General features: G+C 47.9%; 1 protein-coding gene across 1 annotated transcript in view; it reads right to left on the bottom strand.

Annotated features, from left to right (window-relative positions):
* Window positions 1-15720, bottom strand: part of MUC4 (mucin 4, cell surface associated) — a 58924-nt gene that overhangs the window by 22775 nt on the left and 20429 nt on the right. The window contains exon 3 of the mRNA XM_058732523.1: window positions 325-3966. Within this exon, the coding sequence (XP_058588506.1) occupies window positions 325-3966 (3642 nt within the window). The remainder of the gene's footprint in view (window positions 1-324; window positions 3967-15720) is intronic.

The raw sequence follows: 15720 nt of genomic DNA, 5'->3' as shown, positions 1-15720 counted from the left end.
GAGAGAAAACTGGAGTGGGTCTTATAGTCTGAAAGTAGCAGAGTCAAAGAGAGTCACAGACTTCAGGAGCTGGAAGAGACAGCTAGAAAGTCTCTGTCTTTTGGTCATAACCAAATCAATCCATGAACATAAACAATTGTCTACTGGGACAGAGGGAATGGTGAGCCTGTCACTCACCACACCCCCCACTCATCTCATCTTCTTGTGGACCTGTCCTCAATGCCAGCCTGGTAGTGTCAACTCACCATCTCTCTCAAGCACTCTAGGCTGAATTGAGCCAATGGGGCCACTGTAAGAGACCGAGATATTGGAATCCCCACCTACCTGGTGTCTGAGTCTTCACAATGGAGCTTGAGGATGCAGTGGATGGTGGGAAAGTGCTGGTAACAGACAGAGGAGCAGAGTGCCCTGTGAATAGAGTGGTGGAGCTCCAGGTGACTGCAGGGCCAGGGGCTGATTGAGAGAATGAAGAGTCACTGGTTGAAGTATAGAAACTTGATATGGTCTGAGCTGTGCCCATATTACCAGAGGAAGTAAAGTCAGAGAAGGCATAGTCTGTGGATGGCTGAAGAGTAGGCAATGGACTCTTAGAATACTTAGACACTGAAGAAGTATCAGGAGTGGTCTTGATTGAAGAATATGTTGTAGGTTGAAATGACAAAGTTGGTATGGATCCAGCAACACTGTTATGATTACTCTTGGAACTCATATACATTGGCCTTGTAGTAGGGTTAGTAGTAGAAGCTACTGTTTGAACAGTTGCAGGATGTTCAGAAATGGGTGAGCTTGACTCACCCACTGAGGAAGTTGGGACTTGCATGGTATTTGTCATGGAGTTACTGACAGAACCCATAGGGGAAATGGTCACTGCAGTCATGTTTTTATGGAGGGCTGAGCTTGGAGCTGTTCTCTGGACTTCACTTGTGACCAAAACTGTAGAAGGAGAATGAGAGGCTACATCACTCAGGGTGGTAGAGACAACAGTAGTCGGCTCTTCAGTTGCCCCAGATAACAAAGTTGGCATTGCTGTTTGGGTTCTGTGGCTATCTCTAACTGGGTTGGAGATTAGTGTTGTGCTGGTGTCTGAAGATGACAGAGTGTGGGCAGTGGTTTTTGGTAACATGCGCACATTTGGTGTAGATGAAGGAGGTGGAGGTGTAACTGTTGAGAAGGTGTCAGTCACCTGGGAGACTGAGCTTATGGCTTCAGATCCTCTGGTGCTTCCTATAATTTGAGTCTGAGCCTTCTGGGAAACAGCTGATATTTCTTGAGAGGTGTTGGGGACAATAATGGACACCAATTCCATGGTTCCTGGAGTAGTGTCATGACTTGCTGCAGAGGACAACAATTCAGTTTTAGATTGAGTTATGTGGTTTTCCCTGGAGAAAGTTGGTGAGAAACTCTTGATCTTATCTGAGGTGGACATTCCCGGGAAAGCACTTCCTAAAGTTGTTTGGCTGCTTGCTGTAGATGAAGAAGCTGTAGCTGTGCCCACCAAGATGGTGTCTGCCAAAAAGGTGGTATCTGTTACCAAGGAGGCTGGTGTGTTGGTATGTGGTTCTCCAGTGGTCACTGTGCTTTGTGTCTGGTGGGTTTGGGAAATGGCTGATGTGTCAGGTGAGGCACTAGAAGCAAGGGATGTTGATTGTCCTCTTGGGCCTAGTGTTGTTGAAACGACAGAGCTCTGAAAAGTGGTGCTTTTAATGGAAAGTGACGTGCCTCTTAATGTTCCCGGGCTGGTGTCAGCACTGGTTGCTGATGTCCATAGTTCTGTGGTAGTGGTAGCGACCTGAGTTGTGTGGCTGTCCATTGAGGGTGCTGGTGTGAAGGTTGTAACTTCACCTGTGGTGGGTGTATCCTGAGGAACATTTTCTGAGGGCAAATGTCCACTTGATTTGAAAGGAGAAGTTGCAGATGTGACTGTCTTGATTGTGTCTGTCATGGGGAAGATTAAACTTGTGGTTTGGGATTCTTGTGTGGTCCGTGGACCTTGAGTATGACCTATCTGGGAAACAACTGATGATTCTTGAGAAGAGGTGCTGCTAGAGAGTGGTGTTGACTGCCTCGCTGGGCTTGATGTTATAGTTTGTTGAGATGTGTGTTCACTTCGTAAGGATGAAGGAGATGCAGATGTAACTGTTTTGACGGTTTGGGTTACATTGGAGCTTCTGCTGACATGAATATCTCCAGTGGTCCCTATGCCTTGTGTCCAGTGAGTCTTGGAAATTGCCACTGTTGTTTCCTGAGGAGATGTACTTAGATAGGAGTGTGGAGTTGGCACTTCTTCATCTACTGTTGAGACTGTAGAGGTAACCCCAGAAATACTGCTAGCTATTGAAGAAGATGAACTTTCTGTAACCAGTATAGTGGAAACCATTGGTGTTGGAAACAGTTCTTTTTGTGACTGAGTTGTGTGACTGCTATCACTGAAGGATGAGGAAGTGAATGTTGTTTTATCTGGAATGAATGACATTGAACTGTTGGAATGAGGCCATCCTGCTGTCTCTGTGTCTGGGTGGGTATGGAAAACTGTAGATGTTTTTGGAGCTGGAGTACTGATAGACAGTGGTGTTGGTTGTATTGCTGACTGCCATGTTGTAGAAACATTAGGAATGAATGGAGGAAAACTACTAGTTACAGGTAGGGATGTATCTCCTGTATTTTCTACAGTAGTGTCTATTGAAGTTGAGGCTGTCAATGTCTCTGATGTCGTCAAAGGTGTTTTACTGTCACTGGAAGTAGGTGAAGTGATTGCTTCACCTGAAGGAGATATTGCCGGAGGAATTCTCCCTGAAAGAGTATGTCCACTGGGTAAAGATAAAAGAGCTGATGTGGTTGCTGATGTAATTTCACTGAATTCAGATTCTCTGGTGGTCTCTATGCTTGGAGTCTGGTAATTCTGGGTAGATGCTGATGTTCCTGGAGTAGATGTGCTGGAAAAGATTGCAATTGATTGTACTTCTAGTCCACTTTTCATGGGTACTGTTGAAGGGACTGGAATAACAGTTCTAGTAATAGGAGTTGATGTGTCCTTTCCATTACCTACAGTGGTATCTGTTGAGGTTGGTACTGTCAATAAAACTGATGTTGTTAGAGGTGCAATGCTGACACTAGAAGAGGATAGGGTGCTTGCTTTCCTAGAGGTGGATATCTCCTGTGGGACGATCTCTGTAAGAGTGTGTCCATTTAGGGAAGATGAAGGAGTTGAGGTGATGAAGACTGACGTAGTGTCGGTTTGAGATTCTCTGCTGGTCTCCATGCTCTGACTCCTGTAGTCATGAGAAAATGCTGTCATCTCTGCAGTAGAAGTAATGGAAGAGGAGGCTGTTGTGTGTCCATCTACTCCATTTGTCCTTGAGAGTGTTGAGGTGACTGGAGTAAAACTTCCTATTTCAGGGTGTGTTGTATATTTTGTGTATCCTACAGTGGTGTCTGTTGATGCTGGTGTTATGGAAACCTCTGATGTCACTGCATGTGAGTTGCTTGCATGGGAAGAGGCTGAAGTGTCATCTGTGGAGGATGTTGACAGGGGCATTTCTGAGGTTGCCGAAGGTTTCTGGCTGACGCTGGAAGGAGATGAAGTGCTTGCATTCTCAGGGGTGGATGTCTCCTGTGAGATGCTTTCTGTAAGGGTGTGTCCACTTAGGGACAGTGAAAGAGTGGATGTGATCACTGCTGAGATAGTGCTGGTTTGAGATTCCCTGAAGGTCTCCATGGTTTGAGTCCTGTAACTTTGAGAAGATGCTGATGTCTCTGGGGTAGAAGTAATGGAACAGGGTGCCGTGGACTGTTCCTCTAGTCCAGATGACACTGAGAGTGTTGAGGTGACTGCAGTAAAACTTGCTGTTTCAGGGTATGATGCGTATTTTGTGTTTCCTACGGTGGTGTCTGTGGAGGTTGGTGTTTGGTGGAACTCTGATATCATTTGATGTCTGTTGCTTGTACTGGAGGAGGCTGAAGTGTCATCTGTAGACGTTGTTGACATGGGCATTTCTGACACTGTGGAAGGTTTGTGACTGACGCTAGAAGGAGATGAAGTCCTTGCTTCCCCAGAGGTGGATATCTCCTGTGAGGTGCTCTCTGTAAGGGTGTGTCCATTTAGGGAGGATGAAGGGGTTGTTGTGATCACTGCCAATCTCGTGCTGCTTTGAGATTCTCTGGTGCTGTCCTTAGTCTGTGTCCTGTGGCTTTGAGAAGACACTGTTGTCTCTGAAGCAGAAGTGATGGAAGAGCGTGCCGTGGAGTGTTCTCTTCGTCCAGTTGACACTGAGTGTATTGAGGTGACTGGGGTCAAGCTTCCAGTTTCAGGGTATGATATGTGTTTTGTGTTTCCTTCAGTGGTGTCTGTGGAAACAAGCATTTGGGGGAACTCTGATGTCATTTGATGTCTGTTGCTTGCACGGGAAGAGGCTGAAGTGTCATCTGTGGAGGATGTTGACGGGGGCATTTCTGAGGTTGCAGAAGGTTTGTTGCTGATGCTGGAATGAGATGAAGTCCTTGCTTCCCCAGAGGTGGAAGTCTCCTGTGAGATGCTCTCTGTAAGGGTGTGTCCACTTAGGGACGATGAAGGAGTTGATGTGATCACTGCTGAGATAGTGCTGGTTTGAGATTCCCTGATGGTGTCCATGGTCTGAGTCCTGTGGCTTTGAGAAGATGCTGTTGTCTCTGGGGTAGAAGTGATGGAAGAGGATGTTGTGGAGAGGTCTTGTAATCCAGTTGTCCTTGAGAGTGTTGAGGTGACTGGAGTAAAACTTCCTGTTTCAGGGTGCATTGTGTGTTTTGTGAATCCTACAGTGGTGTCTATTGATAATTGTGTTCTGGAAAACTCTGATGTCACGGCATGTGAGTTGCTTGTACGGGAAGAGACTAAAGTGTCATCTGTGGAGATTGTTGATGTGGGCATTTCTGACACTGTGGAAGGTTTGTGGCTGACACTAGAAGAAGATGAAGTCCGCGCTTCCCCAGAGGTGGAAGTCTCCTGTGAGATGCTCTCTATAAGGGTGTGTCCACTTAGGGATGATGAAGGAGTTGATGTGATCACTGCTGAGATAGTGCTGGTTTGAGATTCCCTGATGGTGTCCATGGTCTGAGTTCCATGGCTTTGAGAAGACGCTGTTGTCTCTGAAGCAGAAGTCATGGAAGAGGGTGCCGTGGACTGTTCGTCTACTCCAGTTGTCCTTGAGGGTATTGAGGTGACTGCAGTAAAATTTGCTGTTTCAGGGTGTGATGTGTGTTTTGTGTTTCCTACAGTGGTGTCTGTGGAGATTGGTGTTTGAGGGAACTCTGATGTCATTTGATGTCTGTTGCTTGTACTGGAGGAGGCTGAAGTGTCATCTGTAGACGTTGTTGACATGGGCATTTCTGACACTGTGGAAGGTTTGTGGCTGATGCTGGAAGGAGATGAAGTCCTTGCTTCCCCAGAAGTGGGAGTCTCCTGTGAGATGCCCTCTGTAAGGGTGTGTCCACTTAGGGACGATGAAGGAGTTGATGTGATCACTGCTGAGATGGTGCTGGTTTCAGATTCCCTGATGGTGTCCATGGTCTGAGTCCTGTGACTTTGAGAAGACGCAGTTGTCTCTGAAGCAGAAGTGACTGAAGAGCGTGCCATGGAGTGTTCTCTTAGTCCAGTTGACATTGACAGTGTTGAGGTGACTGGGGTAAAACTTGCTGTTTCAGAGTGTGATGTGTGTTTTGTGTTTCCTCCAGTGGTGACTGTTGATACTGGTGTTATGGAACCCTCTGATGTCACTGCATGTGAGTTGCTTGCAGGGGAAGAGGCTGAAGTGTCATCTCTGGAGTTTGTTGACGTGGGCATTTCTGACACTGTGGAAGGTTTGTGGCTGACACCAGAAGGAGATGAAGAGCGCGCTTCCCCAGAGGTGGAAGTCTCCTGTGAGATGCCCTCTGTAAGGATGTGTCCACTTAGGGACGATGAAGGAGTTGATGTGATCACTGCTGAGATAGTGCTGGTTTGAGATTCCCTGATGGTGTCCATGGTCTGAGTCCTGTGGCTTTGAGAAGATGCTGTTGTCTCTGGGCTAGAAGTGATGGAAGAGGATGTTGTGGAGAGGTCTTGTAATCCAGTTGTCCTTGAGAGTGTTGAGGTGACTGGAGTAAAACTTCCTGTTTCAGGGTGCATTGTGTGTTTTGTGAATCCTACAGTGGTGTCTATTGATAATTGTGTTCTGGAAAACTCTGATGTCACGGCATGTGAGTTGCTTGTACGGGAAGAGACTAAAGTGTCATCTGTGGAGATTGTTGATGTGGGCATTTCTGACACTGTGGAAGGTTTGTGGCTGACACTAGAAGAAGATGAAGTCCGCGCTTCCCCAGAGGTGGAAGTCTCCTGTGAGATGCTCTCTATAAGGGTGTGTCCACTTAGGGATGATGAAAGAGTTGATGTGATCACTGCTGAGATAGTGCTGGTTTGAGATTCCCTGATGGTGTCCATGGTCTGAGTTCCATGGCTTTGAGAAGACGCTGTTGTCTCTGAAGCAGAAGTCATGGAAGAGGGTGCCGTGGACTGTTCGTCTACTCCAGTTGTCCTTGAGGGTATTGAGGTGACTGCAGTAAAATTTGCTGTTTCAGGGTGTGATGTGTGTTTTGTGTTTCCTACAGTGGTGTCTGTGGAGATTGGTGTTTGGTGGAACTCTGATGTCATTTGATGTCTGTTGCTTGTACTGGAGGAGGCTGAAGTGTCATCTGTAGACGTTGTTGACATGGGCATTTCTGACACTGTGGAAGGTTTGTGGCTGATGCTGGAAGGAGATGAAGTCCTTGCTTCCCCAGAGGTGGATGGCTCCTGTGAGGTGCTCTCTGTAAGGGTGTGTCCATTTAGGGAGGATGAAGGGGTTGTTGTGATCACTGTCAATCTCGTGCTGCTTTGAGATTCTCTGGTGCTGTCCTTGGTCTGTGTCCTGTGGCTTTGAGAAGATGCGGTTGTCTCTGAAGCAGAAGTGATGGAAGAGCGTGCCGTGGAGTGTTCTCTTCGTCCAGTTGACACTGAGTGTATTGAGGTGACTGGGGCCAAGCTTCCAGTTTCAGGGTATGATATGTGTTTTGTGTTTCCTTCAGTGGTGTCTGTGGAAACAGGCGTTTGGGGGAACTCTGATGTCATTTGATGTCTGTTGCTTGCACGGGAAGAGGCTGAAGTGTCACCTGTGGAGGATGTTGACGGGGGCATTTCTGAGGTTGCAGAAGGTTTGTTGCTGATGCTGGAATGAGATGAAGTCCTTGCTTCCTCAGAGGTGGGAGTCTCCTGTGAGATGCCCTCTGTAAGGGTGTGTCCACTTAGGGATGATGAAAGAGTTGATGTGATCACTGCTGAGATAGTGCTGGTTTGAGATTCCCTGATGGTGTCCATGGTCTGAGTTCCATGGCTTTGAGAAGACGCTGTTGTCTCTGAAGCAGAAGTCATGGAAGAGGGTGCCGTGGACTGTTCGTCTACTCCAGTTGTCCTTGAGGGTATTGAGGTGACTGCAGTAAAATTTGCTGTTTCAGGGTGTGATGTGTGTTTTGTGTTTCCTACAGTGGTGTCTGTGGAGATTGGTGTTTGGTGGAACTCTGATGTCATTTGATGTCTGTTGCTTGTACTGGAGGAGGCTGAAGTGTCATCTGTAGACGTTGTTGACATGGGCATTTCTGACACTGTGGAAGGTTTGTGGCTGATGCTGGAAGGAGATGAAGTCCTTGCTTCCCCAGAAGTGGGAGTCTCCTGTGAGATGCCCTCTGTAAGGGTGTGTCCACTTAGGGACGATGAAGGAGTTGATATGATCACTGCTGAGATGGTGCTGGTTTCAGATTCCCTGATGGTGTCCATGGTCTGAGTCCTGTGACTTTGAGAAGACGCAGTTGTCTCTGAAGCAGAAGTGACTGAAGAGCGTGCCATGGAGTGTTCTCTTAGTCCAGTTGACATTGACAGTGTTGAGGTGACTGGGGTAAAACTTGCTGTTTCAGAGTGTGATGTGTGTTTTGTGTTTCCTCCAGTGGTGACTGTTGATACTGGTGTTATGGAACCCTCTGATGTCACTGCATGTGAGTTGCTTGCAGGGGAAGAGGCTGAAGTGTCATCTCTGGAGTTTGTTGACGTGGGCATTTCTGACACTGTGGAAGGTTTGTGGCTGACACCAGAAGGAGATGAAGAGCGCGCTTCCCCAGAGGTGGAAGTCTCCTGTGAGATGCCCTCTGTAAGGATGTGTCCACTTAGGGACGATGAAGGAGTTGATGTGATCACTGCTGAGATAGTGCTGGTTTGAGATTCCCTGATGGTGTCCATGGTCTGAGTCCTGTGGCTTTGAGAAGATGCTGTTGTCTCTGGGCTAGAAGTGATGGAAGAGGATGTTGTGGAGAGGTCTTGTAATCCAGTTGTCCTTGAGAGTGTTGAGGTGACTGGAGTAAAACTTCCTGTTTCAGGGTGCATTGTGTGTTTTGTGAATCCTACAGTGGTGTCTATTGATAATTGTGTTCTGGAAAACTCTGATGTCACGGCATGTGAGTTGCTTGTACGGGAAGAGACTAAAGTGTCATCTGTGGAGATTGTTGATGTGGGCATTTCTGACACTGTGGAAGGTTTGTGGCTGACACTAGAAGAAGATGAAGTCCGCGCTTCCCCAGAGGTGGAAGTCTCCTGTGAGATGCTCTCTATAAGGGTGTGTCCACTTAGGGATGATGAAAGAGTTGATGTGATCACTGCTGAGATAGTGCTGGTTTGAGATTCCCTGATGGTGTCCATGGTCTGAGTTCCATGGCTTTGAGAAGACGCTGTTGTCTCTGAAGCAGAAGTCATGGAAGAGGGTGCCGTGGACTGTTCGTCTACTCCAGTTGTCCTTGAGGGTATTGAGGTGACTGCAGTAAAATTTGCTGTTTCAGGGTGTGATGTGTGTTTTGTGTTTCCTACAGTGGTGTCTGTGGAGATTGGTGTTTGGTGGAACTCTGATGTCATTTGATGTCTGTTGCTTGTACTGGAGGAGGCTGAAGTGTCATCTGTAGACGTTGTTGACATGGGCATTTCTGACACTGTGGAAGGTTTGTGGCTGATGCTGGAAGGAGATGAAGTCCTTGCTTCCCCAGAGGTGGATGGCTCCTGTGAGGTGCTCTCTGTAAGGGTGTGTCCATTTAGGGAGGATGAAGGGGTTGTTGTGATCACTGTCAATCTCGTGCTGCTTTGAGATTCTCTGGTGCTGTCCTTGGTCTGTGTCCTGTGGCTTTGAGAAGATGCGGTTGTCTCTGAAGCAGAAGTGATGGAAGAGCGTGCCGTGGAGTGTTCTCTTCGTCCAGTTGACACTGAGTGTATTGAGGTGACTGGGGCCAAGCTTCCAGTTTCAGGGTATGATATGTGTTTTGTGTTTCCTTCAGTGGTGTCTGTGGAAACAGGCGTTTGGGGGAACTCTGATGTCATTTGATGTCTGTTGCTTGCACGGGAAGAGGCTGAAGTGTCACCTGTGGAGGATGTTGACGGGGGCATTTCTGAGGTTGCAGAAGGTTTGTTGCTGATGCTGGAATGAGATGAAGTCCTTGCTTCCTCAGAGGTGGGAGTCTCCTGTGAGATGCCCTCTGTAAGGGTGTGTCCACTTAGGGATGATGAAAGAGTTGATGTGATCACTGCTGAGATAGTGCTGGTTTGAGATTCCCTGATGGTGTCCATGGTCTGAGTTCCATGGCTTTGAGAAGACGCTGTTGTCTCTGAAGCAGAAGTCATGGAAGAGGGTGCCGTGGACTGTTCGTCTACTCCAGTTGTCCTTGAGGGTATTGAGGTGACTGCAGTAAAATTTGCTGTTTCAGGGTGTGATGTGTGTTTTGTGTTTCCTACAGTGGTGTCTGTGGAGATTGGTGTTTGAGGGAACTCTGATGTCATTTGATGTCTGTTGCTTGTACTGGAGGAGGCTGAAGTGTCATCTGTAGACGTTGTTGACATGGGCATTTCTGACACTGTGGAAGGTTTGTGGCTGATGCTGGAAGGAGATGAAGTCCTTGCTTCCCCAGAAGTGGGAGTCTCCTGTGAGATGCCCTCTGTAAGGGTGTGTCCACTTAGGGACGATGAAGGAGTTGATGTGATCACTGCTGAGATGGTGCTGGTTTCAGATTCCCTGATGGTGTCCATGGTCTGAGTCCTGTGACTTTGAGAAGACGCAGTTGTCTCTGAAGCAGAAGTGACTGAAGAGCGTGCCATGGAGTGTTCTCTTAGTCCAGTTGACATTGACAGTGTTGAGGTGACTGGGGTAAAACTTGCTGTTTCAGAGTGTGATGTGTGTTTTGTGTTTCCTCCAGTGGTGACTGTTGATACTGGTGTTATGGAACCCTCTGATGTCACTGCATGTGAGTTGCTTGCAGGGGAAGAGGCTGAAGTGTCATCTCTGGAGTTTGTTGACGTGGGCATTTCTGACACTGTGGAAGGTTTGTGGCTGACACCAGAAGGAGATGAAGAGCGCGCTTCCCCAGAGGTGGAAGTCTCCTGTGAGATGCCCTCTGTAAGGATGTGTCCACTTAGGGACGATGAAGGAGTTGATGTGATCACTGCTGAGATAGTGCTGGTTTGAGATTCCCTGATGGTGTCCATGGTCTGAGTCCTGTGGCTTTGAGAAGATGCTGTTGTCTCTGGGCTAGAAGTGATGGAAGAGGATGTTGTGGAGAGGTCTTGTAATCCAGTTGTCCTTGAGAGTGTTGAGGTGACTGGAGTAAAACTTCCTGTTTCAGGGTGCATTGTGTGTTTTGTGAATCCTACAGTGGTGTCTATTGATAATTGTGTTCTGGAAAACTCTGATGTCACGGCATGTGAGTTGCTTGTACGGGAAGAGACTAAAGTGTCATCTGTGGAGATTGTTGATGTGGGCATTTCTGACACTGTGGAAGGTTTGTGGCTGACACTAGAAGAAGATGAAGTCCGCGCTTCCCCAGAGGTGGAAGTCTCCTGTGAGATGCTCTCTATAAGGGTGTGTCCACTTAGGGATGATGAAGGAGTTGATGTGATCACTGCTGAGATAGTGCTGGTTTGAGATTCCCTGATGGTGTCCATGGTCTGAGTTCCATGGCTTTGAGAAGACGCTGTTGTCTCTGAAGCAGAAGTCATGGAAGAGGGTGCCGTGGACTGTTCGTCTACTCCAGTTGTCCTTGAGGGTATTGAGGTGACTGCAGTAAAATTTGCTGTTTCAGGGTATGATGTGTGTTTTGTGTTTCCTACAGTGGTGTCTGTGGAGATTGGTGTTTGGTGGAACTCTGATGTCATTTGATGTCTGTTGCTTGTACTGGAGGAGGCTGAAGTGTCATCTGTAGACGTTGTTGACATGGGCATTTCTGACACTGTGGAAGGTTTGTGGCTGATGCTGGAAGGAGATGAAGTCCTTGCTTCCCCAGAGGTGGATATCTCCTGTGAGGTGCTCTCTGTAAGGGTGTGTCCATTTAGGGAGGATGAAGGGGTTGTTGTGATCACTGTCAATCTCGTGCTGCTTTGAGATTCTCTGGTGCTGTCCTTGGTCTGTGTCCTGTGGCTTTGAGAAGATGCGGTTGTCTCTGAAGCAGAAGTGATGGAAGAGCGTGCCGTGGAGTGTTCTCTTCGTCCAGTTGACACTGAGTGTATTGAGGTGACTGGGGCCAAGCTTCCAGTTTCAGGGTATGATATGTGTTTTGTGTTTCCTTCAGTGGTGTCTGTGGAAACAGGCGTTTGGGGGAACTCTGATGTCATTTGATGTCTGTTGCTTGCACGGGAAGAGGCTGAAGTGTCACCTGTGGAGGATGTTGACGGGGGCATTTCTGAGGTTGCAGAAGGTTTGTTGCTGATGCTGGAATGAGATGAAGTCCTTGCTTCCTCAGAGGTGGGAGTCTCCTGTGAGATGCCCTCTGTAAGGGTGTGTCCACTTAGGGATGATGAAAGAGTTGATGTGATCACTGCTGAGATAGTGCTGGTTTGAGATTCCCTGATGGTGTCCATGGTCTGAGTTCCATGGCTTTGAGAAGACGCTGTTGTCTCTGAAGCAGAAGTCATGGAAGAGGGTGCCGTGGACTGTTCGTCTACTCCAGTTGTCCTTGAGGGTATTGAGGTGACTGCAGTAAAATTTGCTGTTTCAGGGTGTGATGTGTGTTTTGTGTTTCCTACAGTGGTGTCTGTGGAGATTGGTGTTTGAGGGAACTCTGATGTCATTTGATGTCTGTTGCTTGTACTGGAGGAGGCTGAAGTGTCATCTGTAGACGTTGTTGACATGGGCATTTCTGACACTGTGGAAGGTTTGTGGCTGATGCTGGAAGGAGATGAAGTCCTTGCTTCCCCAGAGGTGGGAGTCTCCTGTGAGATGCCCTCTGTAAGGGTGTGTCCACTTAGGGACGATGAAGGAGTTGATGTGATCACTGCTGAGATGGTGCTGGTTTCAGATTCCCTGATGGTGTCCATGGTCTGAGTCCTGTGACTTTGAGAAGACGCAGTTGTCTCTGAAGCAGAAGTGACTGAAGAGCGTGCCATGGAGTGTTCTCTTAGTCCAGTTGACATTGACAGTGTTGAGGTGACTGGGGTAAAACTTGCTGTTTCAGAGTGTGATGTGTGTTTTGTGTTTCCTCCAGTGGTGACTGTTGATACTGGTGTTATGGAACCCTCTGATGTCACTGCATGTGAGTTGCTTGCAGGGGAAGAGGCTGAAGTGTCATCTCTGGAGTTTGTTGACGTGGGCATTTCTGACACTGTGGAAGGTTTGTGGCTGACACCAGAAGGAGATGAAGAGCGCGCTTCCCCAGAGGTGGAAGTCTCCTGTGAGATGCCCTCTGTAAGGATGTGTCCACTTAGGGACGATGAAGGAGTTGATGTGATCACTGCTGAGATAGTGCTGGTTTGAGATTCCCTGATGGTGTCCATGGTCTGAGTCCTGTGGCTTTGAGAAGATGCTGTTGTCTCTGGGCTAGAAGTGATGGAAGAGGATGTTGTGGAGAGGTCTTGTAATCCAGTTGTCCTTGAGAGTGTTGAGGTGACTGGAGTAAAACTTCCTGTTTCAGGGTGCATTGTGTGTTTTGTGAATCCTACAGTGGTGTCTATTGATAATTGTGTTCTGGAAAACTCTGATGTCACGGCATGTGAGTTGCTTGTACGGGAAGAGACTAAAGTGTCATCTGTGGAGATTGTTGATGTGGGCATTTCTGACACTGTGGAAGGTTTGTGGCTGACACTAGAAGAAGATGAAGTCCGCGCTTCCCCAGAGGTGGAAGTCTCCTGTGAGATGCTCTCTATAAGGGTGTGTCCACTTAGGGATGATGAAGGAGTTGATGTGATCACTGCTGAGATAGTGCTGGTTTGAGATTCCCTGATGGTGTCCATGGTCTGAGTTCCATGGCTTTGAGAAGACGCTGTTGTCTCTGAAGCAGAAGTCATGGAAGAGGGTGCCGTGGACTGTTCGTCTACTCCAGTTGTCCTTGAGGGTATTGAGGTGACTGCAGTAAAATTTGCTGTTTCAGGGTGTGATGTGTGTTTTGTGTTTCCTACAGTGGTGTCTGTGGAGATTGGTGTTTGGTGGAACTCTGATGTCATTTGATGTCTGTTGCTTGTACTGGAGGAGGCTGAAGTGTCATCTGTAGACGTTGTTGACATGGGCATTTCTGACACTGTGGAAGGTTTGTGGCTGATGCTGGAAGGAGATGAAGTCCTTGCTTCCCCAGAAGTGGGAGTCTCCTGTGAGATGCCCTCTGTAAGGGTGTGTCCACTTAGGGACGATGAAGGAGTTGATATGATCACTGCTGAGATGGTGCTGGTTTCAGATTCCCTGATGGTGTCCATGGTCTGAGTCCTGTGACTTTGAGAAGACGCAGTTGTCTCTGAAGCAGAAGTGACTGAAGAGCGTGCCATGGAGTGTTCTCTTAGTCCAGTTGACATTGACAGTGTTGAGGTGACTGGGGTAAAACTTGCTGTTTCAGAGTGTGATGTGTGTTTTGTGTTTCCTCCAGTGGTGACTGTTGATACTGGTGTTATGGAACCCTCTGATGTCACTGCATGTGAGTTGCTTGCAGGGGAAGAGGCTGAAGTGTCATCTCTGGAGTTTGTTGACGTGGGCATTTCTGACACTGTGGAAGGTTTGTGGCTGACACCAGAAGGAGATGAAGAGCGCGCTTCCCCAGAGGTGGAAGTCTCCTGTGAGATGCCCTCTGTAAGGATGTGTCCACTTAGGGACGATGAAGGAGTTGATGTGATCACTGCTGAGATAGTGCTGGTTTGAGATTCCCTGATGGTGTCCATGGTCTGAGTCCTGTGGCTTTGAGAAGATGCTGTTGTCTCTGGGCTAGAAGTGATGGAAGAGGATGTTGTGGAGAGGTCTTGTAATCCAGTTGTCCTTGAGAGTGTTGAGGTGACTGGAGTAAAACTTCCTGTTTCAGGGTGCATTGTGTGTTTTGTGAATCCTACAGTGGTGTCTATTGATAATTGTGTTCTGGAAAACTCTGATGTCACGGCATGTGAGTTGCTTGTACGGGAAGAGACTAAAGTGTCATCTGTGGAGATTGTTGATGTGGGCATTTCTGACACTGTGGAAGGTTTGTGGCTGACACTAGAAGAAGATGAAGTCCGCGCTTCCCCAGAGGTGGAAGTCTCCTGTGAGATGCTCTCTATAAGGGTGTGTCCACTTAGGGATGATGAAGGAGTTGATGTGATCACTGCTGAGATAGTGCTGGTTTGAGATTCCCTGATGGTGTCCATGGTCTGAGTTCCATGGCTTTGAGAAGACGCTGTTGTCTCTGAAGCAGAAGTCATGGAAGAGGGTGCCGTGGACTGTTCGTCTACTCCAGTTGTCCTTGAGGGTATTGAGGTGACTGCAGTAAAATTTGCTGTTTCAGGGTGTGATGTGTGTTTTGTGTTTCCTACAGTGGTGTCTGTGGAGATTGGTGTTTGGTGGAACTCTGATGTCATTTGATGTCTGTTGCTTGTACTGGAGGAGGCTGAAGTGTCATCTGTAGACGTTGTTGACATGGGCATTTCTGACACTGTGGAAGGTTTGTGGCTGATGCTGGAAGGAGATGAAGTCCTTGCTTCCCCAGAAGTGGGAGTCTCCTGTGAGATGCCCTCTGTAAGGGTGTGTCCACTTAGGGACGATGAAGGAGTTGATGTGATCACTGCTGAGATGGTGCTGGTTTCAGATTCCCTGATGGTGTCCATGGTCTGAGTCCTGTGACTTTGAGAAGACGCAGTTGTCTCTGAAGCAGAAGTGACTGAAGAGCGTGCCATGGAGTGTTCTCTTAGTCCAGTTGACATTGACAGTGTTGAGGTGACTGGGGTAAAACTTGCTGTTTCAGAGTGTGATGTGTGTTTTGTGTTTCCTCCAGTGGTGACTGTTGATACTGGTGTTATGGAACCCTCTGATGTCACTGCATGTGAGTTGCTTGCAGGGGAAGAGGCTGAAGTGTCATCTCTGGAGTTTGTTGACGTGGGCATTTCTGACACTGTGGAAGGTTTGTGGCTGACACCAGAAGGAGATGAAGAGCGCGCTTCCCCAGAGGTGGAAGTCTCCTGTGAGATGCCCTCTGTAAGGATGTGTCCACTTAGGGACGATGAAGGAGTTGATGTGATCACTGCTGAGATAGTGCTGGTTTGAGATTCCCTGATGGTGTCCATGGTCTGAGTCCTGTGGCTTTGAGAAGATGCTGTTGTCTCTGGGCTAGAAGTGATGGAAGAGGATGTTGTGGAGAGGTCTTGTAATCCAGTTGTCCTTGAGAGTGTTGAGGTGACTGGAGTAAAACTTCCTGTTTCAGGGTGCCTTGTGT

Source organism: Neofelis nebulosa, chromosome 5 (assembly GCF_028018385.1).
Source record: "Neofelis nebulosa isolate mNeoNeb1 chromosome 5, mNeoNeb1.pri, whole genome shotgun sequence".
NCBI lineage: Eukaryota > Metazoa > Chordata > Mammalia > Carnivora > Felidae > Neofelis > Neofelis nebulosa.
Note: the sequence above shows the minus strand (reverse complement) of the source record. Positions and strands in the feature narration are given on the sequence as shown.